The sequence below is a fragment of the Adiantum capillus-veneris genome, chromosome 13 (genome assembly GCF_014529385.1).
Source record: "Adiantum capillus-veneris isolate H3 chromosome 13, ASM1452938v2, whole genome shotgun sequence".
NCBI classification, from domain to species: Eukaryota; Viridiplantae; Streptophyta; class Polypodiopsida; order Polypodiales; family Pteridaceae; genus Adiantum; species Adiantum capillus-veneris.
The window spans coordinates 20,346,829-20,365,030 of NC_140943.1; the positions used below are offsets into that span (position 1 = coordinate 20,346,829).

Below are 18,202 nucleotides of genomic sequence, written 5' to 3' on the forward strand. Positions count from 1 at the left end.
GCTTCGACGAATCCCACTTGGTGACATGTAACCATACTGAATATTTGAGTAAGGCCAAATGGCTATTCAAGTAGAAAATCATGTTCATAGTCTTCCATCAAGAGTTTCCAAATGAGCAAAGGGGACCAATCAAACGTTCTGAGTGATATACCTATATATCTAGCAAGGCTCAATACTATACTCAAGGGCATTAGGTCATTCCTTCGCTTCAAATGGCTCATAACTCCGTCAAAATATATAATCCACGACACCCTTGCAAGGCAAGCAATGTGATCCACTTTTTCACAAAATCCCATTCTATTGAGAGACTACAGAAATGAATATGATAAGAACAATTTCATCCCACCAATCACACAAAAGTTCTATGAGTTGAGAGGGACGTCACAAGAAGATTAAGAAATTTTCTCCTGTAGGAAAATGGAGTCTTTTCCAGTGTTTTTCATACAATGCATAACATCATGAACTTCTGCTCAGGAGGCACCACGTACCTAGCTAGGTACGATTGGGGGCAAGGGACCGCCGGCCCGGTGGGCAATCGTACCTAGCTAGGTATGCGGTGCCTCCCTCGCAGAAGCTCATGATGTTGAGGTAAGTCACAATGTGGGAATTATTGTGAGAATTTGTCCAAAACTTCTTGTGTGTGGAGGCCCACATCTCAGAGCGAGCAGAAAAGCAAGATTCCTCTCTCACCAATGAAACTAGTAAACCAATGCTTGCAGATGTTGCTAGGCCATGCATTACTGGTAGTGCTATTGTTGGTTCCCATGTGGAGCCGATCACAATGCGTTGTGATGCACATGAAATGCTACTATTCTACCATTTCTCTATATACTAAACAATGGTGAGCCACCAAAATATGGCTAGGAGCTCCACTCCCTCTCTCTCCCTCTCTCACCGTCCGAAACCGGTCACACACTCGTACCATTAAAAACAACACAACCAAGACGAAACACCCAATCCACATGGCTATGCTTGAGGATTCAAAAGGGAAGTATTTGCCTCTACAAGCATTGCATTGCATAACTAAACTTTGCCTGTTTAGGCAAAAGTCACATAGCTTGAAAGGTACTACCATCAAGCAACTGAGATCTAGCTCAAAAGTAAGGGAATGTGTGGGCAGTCATAATAAGTAGTCTTAGAAGCCGTAACGGGGCGGCTGACACACACTATCTGTACATCACTTGGTTCCAATAATAAGTACTCTACTAGAGGGGCAGTAGCATTAGAGGCAGGGCAGATCCAACTATAGCTTCTGGGCTAGGTAGTAATTAGGGGGGGTATTTATAAGTATATAAATATAAATATAGTCACACAAGCTCTACAAATGAATAGGAAAACTAAAGTGAAGGAGTTGCTTTTTTGCAATTCCTGGAGGGCTGCAAAATTTGGCATCAAGAGTGGGTGGATTTGAAGCCTTGCATACATGACCATAATCCACCCCTCTCTCTATCCAGAAGGACCCAAGAGGCCAGCTTAAAGGCTGTGAACATTGCCATAGCTTGAGGCTCATCTTCTGCATGCTTCATGACTTCTTTTATCGTCGTCTCTGCATGTGTGTTGGAGAGGAGTAAACCATGGCACTGGCACAGAGTGTCCAAAATTCTAGAAGATAGGTGACCTTCTTGGTATTCCCTTTCGCCTCTTCAAACATGGGAGCAAGGTGCCGAACGTCGCTTCCTGGGATGCACACATGAGTGAGATCTTGTTGCATTGCTTCAGAGATTGCTCTTTGCAGGAAGAAAACACGCAAATATTGCGGGACAAAGTATTGGCGTTAGTGTTATGCTTGCTTGTGTGCAATTTGATGGCCCTGGAATCCCAAGAGCTGCTTTCAGTGGCGATAGAGCTTGAAGAAGTTGGAGAGTTGAGATTAGGACCCCCGAAGATAGAATTCGGTGAGAGTTGCTCTTGCTCCTCATCATCCTCTACAGTACAAGTATCCCCTTTGGTAGTGCCAGACACACTTTCAGACGGAGATGCCAAGCTGCTACTGCTGCTTGCATTCAGGTCCACAATTTGCGACGAATAGCCAGGGCGTAGCAACCGAGGCAGGTCACTGCTTCGATTTATCGCAGCTTCCACCTGCATTGCCATAGAGACAATCATCAATCATGACTGGCCCAGCATCGAGAAATATATGCCAAACAACACATCGACTCAGGACTTTATCCACACATACGAACAAAAGAAGTGCATTGATCGAGATCTTGACAACTCATTTGTTCACCTTGCATGCAAGGCAGCAGTACTTGTATGAATCTTGTAAGCTCCTTTCGCATGTTTCGCACACGTTGCCCTGCACCTTTGGTGGCCGAGGCTGAGGCCTCTGGTTCAAAAACACTACCTTTGCACTGTTGATGATGTAAGGCTGCAGAGAGCATTTTAAAAAGCAAGACTCGTCGGGTCAGAATTTACACTACTGACGGTTACAGACGAACTCCACTACAAATTGCACAAGTTGATGCCATGCTGCATCTAACTATGTCAACCATTGCATCCAGACAAGATGTAGCAATTGGAATGTGCGCAGTGTCAACTTAATAAAGTTCATCATCAGAAGCGTGCTGGGCTCTTACATCCTCTACAAATTTTCAATAATACAAAGAGTGACAAAGAACACACATCTTTGTTGCAATTATATGTCCTGAACAGAAACTTGAACATGCTTGGAGTGCACCAAGCACACCTCTGTGCAAACCCTTCATAAGTTGGATGCACTTGGCAGCCGATATACACAATAATATCACCATTGCATGAACTATATACTCATCCACAAGTACACTTGAGCCATTATCAAAGGGGAACGTAATACGATCTGACACCATTCCCAAATTTTGACTTTGTTATTCGGAGTTGCTGGCCTAATTTTGTGGTAAAATAAAGCTAGCAACTCTGAATCATAATCAAGTTAACACATTGCACTACAATTGCGATCTCGACACATTGGTATTGCTATGCCAGCAACTCCTAATCACACACGCACACACACACACACATGCTTTTCAAAGCACAATTCAACCAATTAACAACAAATGTCAGCTCTAAACACATCGATACAGGTATGCCCGCAAGGTAGTAACTCTTGATCACTCGCAAACGCATAATTCAGGTGAATACCAAAAGCATAGTCCATGAATCTCACCTGTACAAGCGCACAATCAATCAATTTCTGAATGTCCTGCATACGAATGACATCGTGATACACATACCGACGGATCTGCAATTAACAAAGCAATAGTGAATTTTGAATCTCATACGGCACACATAAGCTTAAATTTTCATGTAATTTGTTGAATCCTTACACTGTTGAGTACAAGAGGCTTTACCTGGAGAAGCTTATGAGATTGAGGATGGTGAGGTAGACAATGCTGACAAATGGCCACAGAGCAGCCCAAGCAATATATATTCCTCTCATTCTTCTTGGAATTGGAATGTGCCGCGCAAGCGCTGAAGAACTTCTCTTTCAAGAGGCCATCCAGCCATGTGGGCTTCTGCAGGCAGTTGTATCCAACCTGTGAATTAAACGCGATATTGAACAATTAGTAGTCGCCGAAAAAGCAAGAATTACCCATGATCCAAATTCCACCCACTACTACAAGGTTATGCATGATGGAGAACATAAGCATAGTTGTTTGTGCGATTCAACATCTTGCATCCAATGTGATGTGATCAATTGGCAAGCTAAGGACATGAATGAAGAGTATATGGTGGAGTATACTCTCTCTCTCTCTCTCTCTCTCTCTCTCACACACACACACACACACACACACTAACACACACAAAAGAATTAGAGCTGAGCTCACATATGCACGCATCACTGCACCACTTGGAAACTTCAATTATCCAAATTTGAGTCATTTCTGCGTTTATAGATGACATGCATCTTTTAAAAGAACGCAATCGGACAAATTCCGAATATAATTAGAAGTACTTTCAAATTTAATTCATGGTTCTGAACAAAATGTACACATTCAAAAGAACTTCATAATTGTGACATCTTGTTGAAGTGGGCACATCAATCAGACTCAAATGGAAGAGACGAGCAAGAAAGAGAGAAAGTAAACCATTTGGAAAGCTCTTCAAGTGTGTGGATATGCAGAGGGCCAGCTATGGCGATGAAGGAGACAGCAGAGAGGGAAGGGGGTCGGGGTGTGTGTGCGCGTGTGTGTGAATCTAGGCAATCAGAGTGCGCCCACATGTGGGTGTAAGAGCAATGGGAGGAATGTGAGTGTATGGAAGAGTGACGGTGCGGAGAGGGAGCTGCGCAGCTGCCCAAAATGCAGCAAGTGGGGAAGCGGAAGAAGAAGAGGCGGATTTGTGAAGAGAGAGGGAAGGCATCGCAGCCGTCCATCGTCCGCATCTGACGGCTCTTCATCTCCCTCTACCCCTTCATAAACTCTGTATACTAAATTGAAAACTTAGTGGGTTGTTCCACCACCCAAAAATCCCTACTACACTCCTCCTCCCTCCTCACTAGGATTTAATGACAAGATCCTCCGTTTTTCCATTTTCCAGGCTTTGATCCTTTTTTAGGCAAAAGCATAAATTCACACATTCCCAAATTTATACTATTCTGAATTGCCTTTTCCACCACCTCTCTCTCTCTCTCTCTCTCTCTCTCTCTATATATATATATATATAGATATATACTAGTACGATTGGCCAGCGAGGCGTGTTCGACAACCTCTCTCTTTTTCTCTCTCCCTCTTTATCACGTGTACAAGGGCTTCTCTTAATTTTGGAGTTTAACCTTCACGTCGCAGATTTTGACAAGTGTAAAGGGCTCCCCCTTCCGTCATTATGTTAGTTTATATATATTATATATATATATATATATATATATATATATATATATATATATATATATATATATATATATATATATATATATATATATATTTATATAAATTTACATGTATAGAGATGATCATTTATGTATGCTGCAAACATTCCATAGTTAATGCCATACCGAAACTGAAGCTAAGATTGGGTTCAAGTCTAGACGAGGTGACAGTAGAGAGAGAGGCAAGGACGAGGGCCCCCGTTGGCATGCAGAGATTGGGCAACAAAAACCTACTCCTTTTTCGGACCCACCCAAAATCGGGCAAGCACTCCTCGAAAGTAGGTGCCGTGTAGCCGAAAATGCGGGATGTAGGGCTTGAACTTCACCGCACTCATAGGGAACCCTACGATTCACCACCACGTTACTTCTGATTGGCTCACAACAATATGCACTTTAAAAAAAAACTTAGTGCCTCCGTTTTGTGTGAACAAGCAAGGTGGAGGAAGCAAAACAAGCAAGGATTGCTGCTAGGCTACTTCATCATCGGCCCCATAGCTCCCTGTATTCATTCAATATGCTACCCAAAGGAGTCAAGGTGAGCATCACTCGAGCGCTTCCAAACAACTTTTCCATTTTCTTTATTAAGACCTCCTACATGGTTATCAGGGTGCCCAAAATGTGGCAATGTGTGAGTGTGCGTGCGAAGTGCAAGTGTGGATGAGGAAGGAAATGAGGGCACATGGTGTTGGTGGAGCTCAGGGTGAGGATTACCCCTCACTACTCCTTATTATTCTATATGATCAAAGAATGGATAATGTTAGTATGGTCATTGTGATGGGTGCCCAACCAATTGGTGTGAACCGTAACAATCTCCCACTTGAAGGCCAACGTGGTTCAAGTGGCCTATGTATGTACAACCATGAAGCTGTGCGCTTATGTCGCACGTGTCAATGCAAGGAACTTGCCGATACACCGTGTGCGAGCCACAAATGGCTCCAAGCACACAACAAGTCTAAACTAGTAAGCTCAAAGAAAGCGATGGTGTGTCACTCACCGCTCTAGGCTTGCTTCGTGGAGGATTCCTCGCCGCGAAGAAGAAGAAGCTGCAGTCGTGCCGCGCTCAACCGCTTCACCGCCGTCGTGCCTTCATAATGCTCGATCGCCCACACATTCCCTCTCTCTCCCTCTCTCACTCTCTCTCTCTCTCTCACACACACACACAAAGAGATGAAGAAGAAGAAGAAGGAGATGGAGCAAGAGCACTCTTCAATTGCACAAATGAGAGAATACTCCATTTTAGGTTTAGAATGACTTTTATATGGGCTTGCCCCATTCACACTTGGGCGCCCATGCTTAGCCAACTAATCCCTTGAATGTCCCAGTTAGAGTGCGCCTCTCATCGGCGATCACTCTTACCCTTTTCCTATTGGACCGACAACCCCGGTACCTGACTCTACCAAATACATAATACACGTCCGTCGTAGGTGATGGGGTGTCCGTGAGCCGTGAGGGTTAACATGCCCCCCTTCCTAATGTAGATTCCGTCCTCGGAAGCTATTGAGTTGAAGCTTGTTCGTCGAGGTGGAAGAGCATTTGAAATGAATGTCCTTAGCCTTCTTCAATCACTGCAAAATCAAACAACATTAGTACAGAAATTGCATTCTCATAAGCGATTAAAAAGCATATGCAGTTTTAGGCAGACAAATTGATTGGTAACAAAAATTTAAACCATTTGTCAGCAATAAACATTAAATTGCAATATAATCAAATGCATAAACAGATGTAAAGGTAAAAAATTAAACAAGTCTGGGGTCGCTAATTTAATGGTCGAAAGGCACTAAAGATCGACTATTAATACCATGGGTAACCTTCTTAATTTTCTCTGGTCAATTAAGTTGTTTAATCGCGAGAGCCAAGTATTTCATGTTCGAGGGCTGACTAGAGGCTATACCTAGAAGACCTTGTAGTTAAGCTACGATAAAAGGAATTTCTCATGAAATCATCGCCTGACTAATTACCTTTCCTTTGACCCCCCAAAGTCTTTTCACAGTGATTCAATTTCGATGTGTGTGCTTATTTTGTATGCCTTGGGTTTTTTGCTTTTCAAGGAAAAGCGCCCACACTAGGAACCTCTAGGGCTCTAGTACCATAGGCGATACATGTATGTGAGTGGAGTACCAATTTAAGCAGGGATTTCTCTTCCAGCTTAAAATTTTACATTGTGGCACTTTGAATTTTTTTGTTTTGTTTGTTTTCATCATTTTAATTTTGTAACTTTGGGGGGTCATATAACGCTGATACACCTCCCCAGGCTCATCACACAAGTAAACTCCCTTTATAATACTTAAGCTAAAGGTCAATAGTGTGAAGCCCACTAGAAAGCCCTATTACATTTCACACAATGCTACCTAAATTGGATTAAGAACCTAAGTAACCATTGCTTATTAGGAAGGCATTCCCCATGGTATTAAGAGAAGATTTCTAACACCTAGCTTGGTCAAACTAGCTTAGTCGGACTGCTTGATTTTTAAACCTAGACAAGTGATTATGACAAAAAATTACATTGAATTAAATGTTTGATACTAAGCAAATGCGGTGAATATTAGGCTATCAATCACAATTAAAGCAGACAAACATGGATGCAAAATAGATAGGGGCAATGTTAATGGACAAAAAACAGCTGTTTGTGTTGATGGTCGCGCTTGATCTGAAGTGTGAACGAGAGAAAGGTTCCATGAAGGTCCAAATCCTATCAATAGCAACACGCTCCTGTACACACTAGGAAACAAAAGGAATACCTCCAGGAGGCACATTAGTGGGAAAAGGTACCAACACTTATTGAAGACAACAAAAAACATAAGGAACCCTAACCTAATTATTTGTACTCCCCCTAGAGAGTCAAGGGAATAGGATATTATAGAGGTTGGGGGGAAACCCTAAGGCTAAACCCCTATCCTCGTCGTCGAGATAAACAAAGTCATCATCCATGAGACCATATGTGCCATCCGTGTAGTCATGTAAATTTTCTTCTTCATCATAGGTGCCCATGTTTACTAAGAAGGTCACTAGACGTCTATAGTCATCTTGGTCAAAAGGGTAGGCTTGTGCAATGGGAGAAACGTTCTCTACTAAGTATGGATCAGACGTGGTCAAGAGACATATCAGCCATTCTAACTCCTCAAAATTCCTCTCACATGCTAGCGTACCTATCAAATCCCATTCACATGCCAGCACTGGAAAGACCATGTGAAACATTTGTGAAAAGTAACGAGGGTACCTCTCACCCAAGGCAGGAGTGGATGACTCTAACATACTAGCCATATCTGTACACGCAAATAGATGATGGTTAGAGTGCAAATATTACAAGGGTCGTGTTCTTGTGCATAATTTGTTTTTATAATTTTGTGTTATGTCTCTTGCTCTTTTACTTTTTTATCTTGTTTTTGTGAGTATAAGGCTTTATATATACATTCCCTAAGATTGGAGATTAAGAGGTCAGGGAGAAAGGTTGAGAGGGAAGCAAGTGAATAATGGATGTCAACAAACACTCCCCCCTTCCTTGGGTAGATCATACCGTTTGAAATGATGTCGTCACCCTTTGAAACTAGTTGTTCCAAGTTGTTATAGGTGAAGATTTTTGCCAGTAGTTTTCTATTACCTTAGGTGTCTCGTCGAGTTGCAAGGGTGGTAAGGTACTCTCCCAGGATCGAACTTGAAGTGGTTCATTAGGTGATTCTTGAACACTGGAAGGTGTGGATTCCTTTGTAGCTTCATGGAGGTCCACTATTGTAGGTGGAGGCTGTGTAGAAGCTTTTACCTCTATGGATGTATTACATGAGGAGCTAGAAGCTTCATGGAACTCCCCCCTTCCTGAGCTAGGTGGAATAAATTGGTTTTGCCTTGGAGCCCAAACTAGCTCTGGACTAGGTGTGTAGCATTCTGTGATCTTTCCCTTCCCACGGTCTGCCATTGGCTTTAGCGTTACACTGTTTGACTCATATGGGTTTGTTGTCGATAGGGAAGGACACATTTTACGTTTAGGTACCCAAATTTGCTCATTTCCATCATAGTAGCCTTGGGCTTCTAATAGTCGTTTTGGAATCCATCGTGATTTGGTCTTGACTCTCCTAGAGCGCGCCCTTGGTTTTCCAAGGAAATTTTTTCTTGAAATGGATGGGAGGGTTGAGGTAGTTGGAAGTAAGGCCTTGGGGACCCATTGATATGTACTCTTAGGTCGTGCAGGTTGAGTACTTGCAATATTACTGCTTGCTGCAACTACAAGTGTTGAAGTGCTAGGTTCATGGTTAGCCGGCAAAGACGAGTTAACCACCTTGGCTTGTGAATGTTGGCTATCCTTCAACTTTGCTAGAGTTTGCAACGTAGGTGACTTTGCTTGAATGATAGGGGTAAGAGTCGGTGGTCGCGTCGTGACACTACCAGTATCCCAATCAATAGTGCATTTGGTTGCCAACATCCACGTGCGTCCCAGGTTTACGTTGCCTTCCATAGCTCCCGCGGGTATGACTAGAAACCTCTGCACTATGCTTCCATTGTCATAGACAACAGGGGTCTGAAGGACTCCAAGAATAGCAGTTTTCTTTTTATTAATGCCCTTGACTTGCATTGTACTCGGGGATAGGGTCGGTTTCCCTAATTGACACCAAACTCCATAGGATAACAAATTGTGTTTAGCTCCCGTATCTAATAAGGCATTGTATAGTACTTTTCCATAGGGGCTATTTAGCTCAATTGGGTATCGTAGGGGTGGCTCAGATTCTAATGAGTCGTCTTCTATGTCCTCGAAAAATGCTTGCATGATTCCCAGATTAGCCTCTCGTTGGCGTCTAAGACGTTGTTGTCGTTCTCGAGCCTCAACTCTTGCTTGGATTTTTCTAAGCTCTGCTTGTTCCTTGGCAGCCTTCTTTTGATGGATGGCTTGCAACTCTTCCTGGCTTAGAGGATCATAATATCTTTTGAATTTACTCCCATTAAGGAATCCAATGGTTTCAACTCCATCTAGAGTCTCCACACGAATAGTACCTTGCGGGGTAATTTCACACACTCGATATGGTCACTTACCAGCGTATTTCAATTTCTTCTTTTCATTACGTACCCCGTACATAAGAACTTTATCACCAACCTTGATGTATTTATCCTTTAAATGGCTATCAAACCACTTCTTTCTCCTATCCTTCTCCACTAGAGCATTTCGCACAGCTAATTGCCTCTCTTCATCTAGCCTTTCCAGGATATATAATCGCTCAACTAAGGGGTTACCATCCCAACCTTCTTGAGAAGCTACTCGAAGACTAGGAATGACAAACTCCCATGGCATAATTGCTTCTTGGCCATACACCATCTTAAACGGTGTGCAATTAATAGCAACTTTATATGCAGTACGATACGCCCATAAAGCTGATGTAAGCTTTAGGTCCCAATCAGTGCGATGAGCCTCAATTGTCTTTGTCAAAATGGAGATGAGAGTTTTGTTGGTACTCTCAGCTTGGCCATTTGCTTGGGGATAATAGGGTGTAGACTTGTGGTGAGATATCATGAAGTTTGATGTGAGTTCTTTTATTACTTCATATATAAAATGAGTTCCATTGTCACTCACAAGTTCAAAGGGGCACCAAAACGTGTGATAATGTTCTCAAAGAGGAACTTAGCTGTTGTTTTTGCATCCGCCTTTCGTGTTGCTTTTGCTTCAGTCCATTTGGTTACATAGTCGGTAGCCACAATGATATATCGTGATTGCGTGTTACGTGCAACCGGACTAATCGGTCCTACAAATTCTAAGCCCCACTTTTCAAATGGTTGGGTTACCTTGATGGGATGTAGAGGCATCCTATCCCTTCTTTGTGGCTTCTTGAAGCGTTGGCATTCATCACATCCCTTTGCAAAAAGTGATGCATCCTTAAACAGAGTGGGCCACCAATAGCGTGACTGTAAGATCTTTCGGGCAGTCAACTTTCCTGAAAAGTGACCACCAGCTATGCCCATGTGTGCCTCTTGTAGAATATATAAATACTCATCCTCGCGGGCACAACGTCTAAGAACATCATCTTTTCCTCTCTTATAGAGAGTTCCAGCCAGTAAGCAATAGGGTTCGCATTCCTTGATTAATTTTCGAGCTATATCTTTTCGTAGCTCTTTGGGTGGAAAACCATTAACTAAGAAGTTAACAATCTTTTCACTCCATTCAGGCATTGTCTCAACAATGAACAAAGGAGTATCAGGCAATTCATCATCAACCCCCGTAGGAGCTTCGCCATTAGGGATACGAGATAAATGATCCGCCATGACATGTTTCCTCCCAAGCCTCACAACAACGGTAAAGTCAAACTCAAGAAGAATTAACAACCATCGTGTAATTCGACCTCTGGAACACGGCTTGTTTACCAAATATAGTAATGCTTGATGATCAACATAAAACACAAACTTGGTAGCAAGAAGGTAATAGAGAAATTTCTTTATTGCGTAAATCATAGCTAGACCTTCGCGCTCTGTAGTAGTGTAGTTCATCTCGACATCATTTAATTGGCGACTTGCAAATCTAATAGGGTAGTCCAATTTATGTTCTCCTGGTTGAGTTAGAACACACCCAATAGCAAAGTTTGATGCATCAATATGCACATGAAAAGGTACATTCCGATCATGTGTTCGCAGGATTGGAGCACTTGTTAGGGCCTTCTTTAATAACTCATAAGATTGATGACATTCTTCCGTCCACTGAAACTCGATAAGAAGCTTGTACAATGGATGCGCTATCTTGGCAAAGTTTAAAATAAACCTTCGATAATAACCAACATGGCCCATAAATCTTTGAACTCCTTTATAGTTCGTAGGTGGTGGCAAATTGGCAATGGCTTTAATCTTACTCTCATCTGTGGATATCCCGTTCTTGGACACTATATGCCCTAGAATGACTCCATGCTTAACCCAAAATTGGCATTTGAAAGGGTTCAATGAGATGCGATAAAATCTGCACCTTTCAAATATTTTTCGTAGATATAACAAATGCTTCTCCCAAGAAGAATAAACACAAAGGTCGTCTAGGAAAGCTTCACAAAACTCCCTTAGAAATTCTTTAAACGCAGTGTTTATTAATCGTTGGAATGTAGCAGGGGCATTTGTTAAGCCAAAAGCCATAACACAAAATGCAAACACTCCAAACTCTGTGATAAAAGTAGTTTTAGCTTGGTCCTCTAATGCAATTGTGATTTGATTGTAACCAGAGTACCCATCTAAAAAGCTATAAGCTTCCTTGCCCGCAACTCTTTCAAGCACATGTTCTGAATATGGCAAGGGATAATGATCTCTCCTAGTAGCTGCATTAAATTTCTTGAGGTCCACGCACACTCTTAGTTTCCCATTCTTTTTTGGCACAATGACTATTGGAGAAACCCATTCTGAGTGCTCAATAGGGTATATGAATCCACATCGGATAAGTTTTTCAATCTCCTCTTGTACAATTTTGGCGTACTTAGGATTCATTGGATAGGGTCGTTGCTGGACGGGTTTAGCAATGTTGATCATGGGAATTGTATGTTGCACCACAGAAGGTGGAACGCCCTTCATGTCATGATATGTCCAAGCAAAGATATCCTTGTATTCCTTGAGGAGCTCCTTAAGTACAGCCTCTTCAGTTTCGGTAAGGTCTTGAGCAATAAAGACTGGTTTAGACTCCTCACCTGGTTCTGCTAATTCTATCTCTTTAACTACCGCTGGACCATCATAGACTCCACTACTTCCATTGGTAGGTATTCATTGGGCTTTGGCATACACAACCTTTCGCTCCCCCGTGGTATAAGATTTAAAATGTTCAGGAGCCGTATGTAAGTCAGCAGGCTCCTGTCCTGACAGAGACCTTTCTTCTAGTTCTGCCTCCTTTTGTTGTTGTGCTAACTCTCGGTTTTGACGTCTTCTTATAGTTCGACTCAATTTCGGCTATGTAACCTCCAATTGAGCAAGGTCAATGGGTCGCGGGCTGCACCACATGACACTCTGGAGATGTTCACCCCAATTGTCTACTAGCTTTCGATGAGCATCACATGCCCCTGGATAGCTAAGCCATTATGCAGTAGATCTTTCCTTGTTTATCCTAGCTCTCACATTTGCTCGATATCATCGTCTCTTATATGAACTTTGTTTCTTGTTAAGGTTTTGATTTTGGTAAATGTTTGAACTCGACTCGCCTGATAGGTCTTCGCTTGTATCTTCTTCACTCTCATATAAATTACCATAGACGGTCGTACTAGGCCTTGAGTGTTTAGTTTCTATACTTGGTTCACTCGATGTTTCCTCAGGTTCTGAATCCATTTCTCCCTGAGATTCCGTTTCTGATGTGTATTGGCTTGAAGCCTTTGAGGAATCATCAGTTTCACTCTCAGGTAGGTGTGCCTCTTTCTTATCATCGGATGTTACATGCGCTACACCTAACATGTTTACTGGTGCAATGTGTGGTATCTCTTACCCATCTAGTGTTACCCAGGTTGTTCCTCTAGCTCCCCATGTATCTATAGTTGCCGCTAGGTGTACCCAATCGACATTGTCTGACTCAGCCATTCCGGGTAGGATATCCATATAAGGAGAGTTCTCCTCAATATCCATGTCTTCGTTACACGTGTAACAATACTATAATGGAGCTGATTGAATTGTTGTGTTTGATCGATTATCAATGATGAATTTATTTCCTAGAGGATGCGTTCGACCACTTAAAAGATCAACTCGAATGACAGAGTCTTGGAACTGTAATTAGACGTGGTTTTTGGACCATTCATGCACCATTTTTGCTTCCCTCATGAATGGACGCCCTAAGATCATCTCAAATGACATAAGATGCTTGGAAAAATCCATAACAATGAAAGTCTGCCTTACCTTATGTCCCAAGAGCTTGATCGTGAGATCCTTTAGCATTCCAATAGGCGTAACAATAGATCCATTAGCCATTTTTACCACTACGCTTGTGGCTTCAAGGTGAGGTCTCCCCATAGACTCCCAACAACTCTTTGTCACCATGCTGACTCCCGCACCACCGTCGAGGACCCCCTTTACAGTTAATCCTTTAGTAGTGATTGGTAGAGTAGCATTAGATTCATCACCTTCAAAGTATTGCCCCAACTTGTTAACAGGTATTTCTATAACAAGGTTCTCATCTAGGTTGGGTTGTGGATCTATGTGTTCCTCCTCTATTGGCATCTCCGCAGCTCCATCCATCTGTGCAAATTGTGGTAGCCCAAACTTTAGTTCTTCATTGAGGAAGGCTCGAAGAGTTGAGACTAGCTCAGGGTCTTTATATAGTTTGGACATGATGGTGGTTCTAACTTCTGAAGACCTGAAATCCATCAATTTCGCAATGTTTAACGGCACCTTTTGGCCTTGAGTCCTTTGACGTGGGGAAGATGGGATCTCCATTTCTTCGATAGGATCAGGTAGTCCCTCTGTAAACATTCTTTCCATCAAGAAGTGAGTACGCCCACTTTCCCATGACTTTAAGTCACTTTCTTCTTGGATGACACTAGGTATGTCCAAGGGTCTATGGACTTGGTGAGGTTGTTGTTGTGTAGGGAACACGGTGTCTGTAATCTGGATCTTCCTTGGTGTTGGTTCTAGATCCCTTTGGGTATCTTCTACCAAACTCCTTAAATGCTTGACTCGCTCAATCTCCTCTGTAGGGTTTGGGTAAGTTCCTATCTTCTTTTTGGATCCTGGCCATTGTGGCTCATGAAGATCTTCCTTGTTGTTTTCTATGTTAGTGGTCGTTTTGGTCTCCATGGTTTCACCTGAATCAGAATCTTCTTTAGCGTCGTTCATATATACGGGGTCATCACCAGTCCCTATGTTGGTCTTTGAGCTGGGGTCTGACTTCGCTGCTTTTTGCGATCTCTTTCTTCGTGTTTTCTTCTTTTTCTGAGATTGGGCAATTGATGCCATGTCTCTTTCCTCAAGAATATAATTTTGTTTTTGGAGCATCGATCGTGTGAGTGCGTTTACTGGTACTATGTTTATAGTTGGTGGTGTCCCATCAACAATCTCTATTAAGTTCAATGGTGTGATTTTCGGTGCGTTTGGATTGTTAGGACACTGTGCGATCAAATGATCTATGCCACAATGATTACAAGTGAGTGTTGGCTTTGCCAATGCACTCCCTTGACTTGTTTGCATTAGTGCAGCATTCTTTTGTATTCTAATGGGGCACTCAGCTACTCGATGTGGTCCACCACATTCGTAGCACTGAAGAGGTGGTCTCCTGGCAAAACTATTAATGTTTTGGCCTCTTGCTGCTAGCGTAGTAGCTTGATATACCGGTTTGATTTGTCCCCAATGGTCTTCCATATAGTACATGGGACACTTCTCAAGCATGTCGACTCCATAGGTGATACTAGAGTCTATGTCCTCTTCACAATCTACATAAGTACTAGATGACTCGCAACCTATTTGGTTCATAGGTGTAACTCTTGGATGAGGGGGTTGCGGTCCTAGCACTGGAGGTGGCAATGGTGTGGTTTGGACCACATTTTGGGTTCTAGGGACCATGTGTTGTAATGGCAACTGTTGCTCCATGGGTGGGGTAGGCATCAATGCAGGAACTCGAGGTGAGTCTGCCCAAGCTATAGGCGGTCTATTTTCCATGATGCATTTAAGCATTAGGAAATCCTTCGCTTGATGGCCATACCTACCACACACGTTACAAGTCCCGTTAAACTTTACTCTGAAAGTAGGGCATTCACTCGTAGTATGTGGGCCCAAGCAAATTGAGCACCATTGTTGCTCCCTTCTTGGATACATATGAGTGTTTTGTGGAGCACGATTACCCCTAAGGCTTTCTTGGATGGCCTTTGTGAGATCTGCCAAAGTCATCTCAGATATCGTTTGCTCTTTCACGATTGGATTTATCTTCATTGGCTCATGCCCTGACGCTTGCGAGCTACTAGACTTCGGCTCGGCAGACACTCTTTCTCCTGCAATAATTAAATTATCCTCCAATTGGATTGCATTCATGGTGACTGCTTCCCAAGTAGTGATACCTCTAATGACTAGGCCATTATAGATACTTTCATGTTGTAGTCCCCTAATGAATCTATCGAGCAATTGGTTGTTGTTGAATCGCTCGTTTGGATTGCATCGAGAATTCAAATTCTTTAGGCGACTAATGAAGTCTCTCACGGATTCACCTTCTTCTCATTGGGCTTTCTGGAGCTGAGAGGCTACACCCCAAAGTACTCCCTCTCGTATGTGCTCTTTCAAGAACAATATCCTAAGAGTAGAGTAGATTGTTTTCTCTTCTACTCTTAAGGTTCTATACCAATATCTAGCCTTTCCGCTTAGGGTCAAACTCAAAGCCTTACATTTATGTAGCTCATTGTGCTCTTCCAAGGAATCGCACACATGTTCAAAGACTTCCATATGCTTTCTAGCATCTCCGTCTCTACTGAATTTCTGTGTGAGCTTAGCTACTTGAACTGCCTTGCTCCTAGGCTCTCTATCAGGTGCACTACGCATGTTTTCCGCAATAGAGCGACCGATAGTTTGAGCAAATGCTGCCAAATCTCCTATTTGAGCAAGTATAATGGGTGTATGTGCTCCTGGAACCACACGTGAGATGGGAGTTGGCCTTGGCCTTGGCATACACGCGGCTCTTGGGTCCCATATTTCGTATGGTGGTGTACCAGACGGTGGTCCAAAGTTTACAGGCGTGGCCCTAGGCATAGGGGGTGCCTGATATGGCATGTTATTATTAAATGGCATGGCTCCACTTGTATAAGAGCTTGGATAATGCCATTGTGGATTGTAAGCTCTTGGAATAATCGGAGGTGTAGGAGCTACATGAGATTGAGGTACGACAAGTGCACATGATTGATACATACATGTAGGTATAGTTGGGGGCACTGTTCTACTAGGCATCGGCGCAGTATTAACAAATGAACTCCATGGTGTACTTCTTGTCATGCTCACCACTAGGATATGCATGGTAGCCGTAGTGTCATTAATAGAAAGACGAGCTAGATCTGGGAAGGTAAAGCTGCCACTTGTGGGCTCAGATTGTACTGAGGCTCCTGGCGAAACAACATATGGAGGATCAATGGGGCTCACTGAGGGAGTCTCCATTTGTGATAGGTTTGGTTGGTTGGCGTTTCCCGTATCCAAGAATCTCATTAGGCCTGTTGAAGGCATGTTGATCCCTGTGTTCTGTCTTTCTAACTCGACAATCCTATGGAGGACATCACAGACTTTCTGTTGTTGCTCATCTATGCTAGTAGCACCCGATGTGGATTGTAGAACATCTAACCAACCCACATGATAGGTGTGTCCTGTGTACCGATACGTTAAAGCTTCTGCTTGTAGGTCATACTCCCAATTTTCGTTTAGGAATATCCCATCTAGGCCTGGCGTGCTGGAGGTTTCCCTCGAAGTGGAAGCATTATTGCTCCCCATCGCTTGCCCCTCCGTGACTGCTACCTTGGGAGCACTCGGTTGCTCGGCTGGCATGATTTTTGTCATAGGAGCCTTTGCTTTCAGGGCTCGACTTTGTTCTATCCTTCGTAGGTTCTCAATTTCCCTCTCCCTTGTTGCTTGCATATAGCGTTCGATCTCTTGTACTTCGGCAAGACTCCTACCATCGGGTAGTAAAACCTCAGAGGGAGATAGTCCTAAAGGATCAGGAGGTGCAGTGGATGGAACATTCACATGCACACTCTCAAGAATCATAGGGTCTATTTTAGGCATGAATGACGAATTTACTTCCCCACTCCCTTCATTTATTTCATTAACCGCATGTTCGGAGCGAGTAGCTCTACTAAGGGTCTCTTTTAAGCGGCTAAACACGCTGGACCCGGGCCGTGGGCCCAGGGCATGCATGTCTTGACTTGAACTATCAGGCTTTGGTGTAGGATACCCCTCCATGACTTCGTAGTCAGAGGAAGAATCACTAGATGCGATATGAGGATCTTGGGTCGCGCTACCTTGAGTCCCGGCCGAAGGTCCAGAACCTAGGGTGGAGGAATAATGGGTGCCCGCGTAAATGGAGGCACTACCAATATGCTCGTGCTCTAACACTCGTCTAGAGCGTATGTTCATATGACTTTGATCCCCTAGAAGTGTCAGTGAGTGCCCGTGAAGGCTGCTCACCTAGTATTTTTGGGTGTTTTGCAACCCAAGTCTTTTCTTAATTTTTTATTTATTTTTTGATTTTTTGGTCCTTTTTTTCTGATCGAGCTATAGAATAGAACGTATGATAGCTCAAAACGAGTGTCTCGATCAGAGGGACGTGCTGTGCTTTACAGCCCTCCGTTTGGTTACTTTATGCCCTCAAGATCCCTAAAACCGTCAATTTCTAGTAGGGAACTAGGCCCAAATTAGAAAGTCTAAGGGTGCAAGTGGAAAGAGAAGGGAGGAGAGTGGAGGACTTGCCCCACATGC

General features: G+C 43.1%; 1 protein-coding gene across 3 annotated transcripts; it reads right to left on the bottom strand.

Moving 5' to 3' along the window:
- Positions 1-992: 992 nt before the first annotated feature.
- LOC147443679 (uncharacterized) lies at positions 993-4,429 on the bottom strand. Of its 3 annotated transcripts, none has more exons than XM_086526489.1 (5): positions 4,065-4,429; positions 3,327-3,512; positions 3,143-3,217; positions 2,228-2,368; positions 993-2,082 (listed from the first exon to the last, which is right to left on the bottom strand). In XM_086526489.1, exons 1-5 carry the CDS (start codon positions 4,065-4,067, stop codon positions 1,603-1,605), a joined length of 885 nt encoding a protein of 294 aa, XP_086382615.1. In that variant the 5' UTR covers positions 4,068-4,429; the 3' UTR covers positions 993-1,602. The 3 variants fall into 3 exon arrangements, with proteins under 3 accessions (XP_086382615.1, XP_086382614.1, XP_086382613.1); XM_086526488.1 differs by lacking the exon at positions 4,065-4,429 and adding an exon at positions 3,804-4,016; XM_086526487.1 differs by lacking the exon at positions 4,065-4,429 and adding an exon at positions 3,591-3,778.
- Between the last annotated feature and the right edge of the window lie 13,773 nt (positions 4,430-18,202).

Coding starts and splice junctions, on each gene's coding strand:
- LOC147443679 (XM_086526487.1), bottom strand. CDS start 3,626: ATGCTTATGTTCTCCATCATGCATAACCTTGTAGTA. Junction 3,513..3,590: donor TCATGCATAACCTTGTAGTA/GTGGGTGGAATT, acceptor TTTAATTCACAG/GTTGGATACAACTGCCTGCA. Junction 2,369..3,142: donor TTGATTGTGCGCTTGTACAG/GTGAGATTCATG, acceptor TGCTCTCTGCAG/CCTTACATCATCAACAGTGC.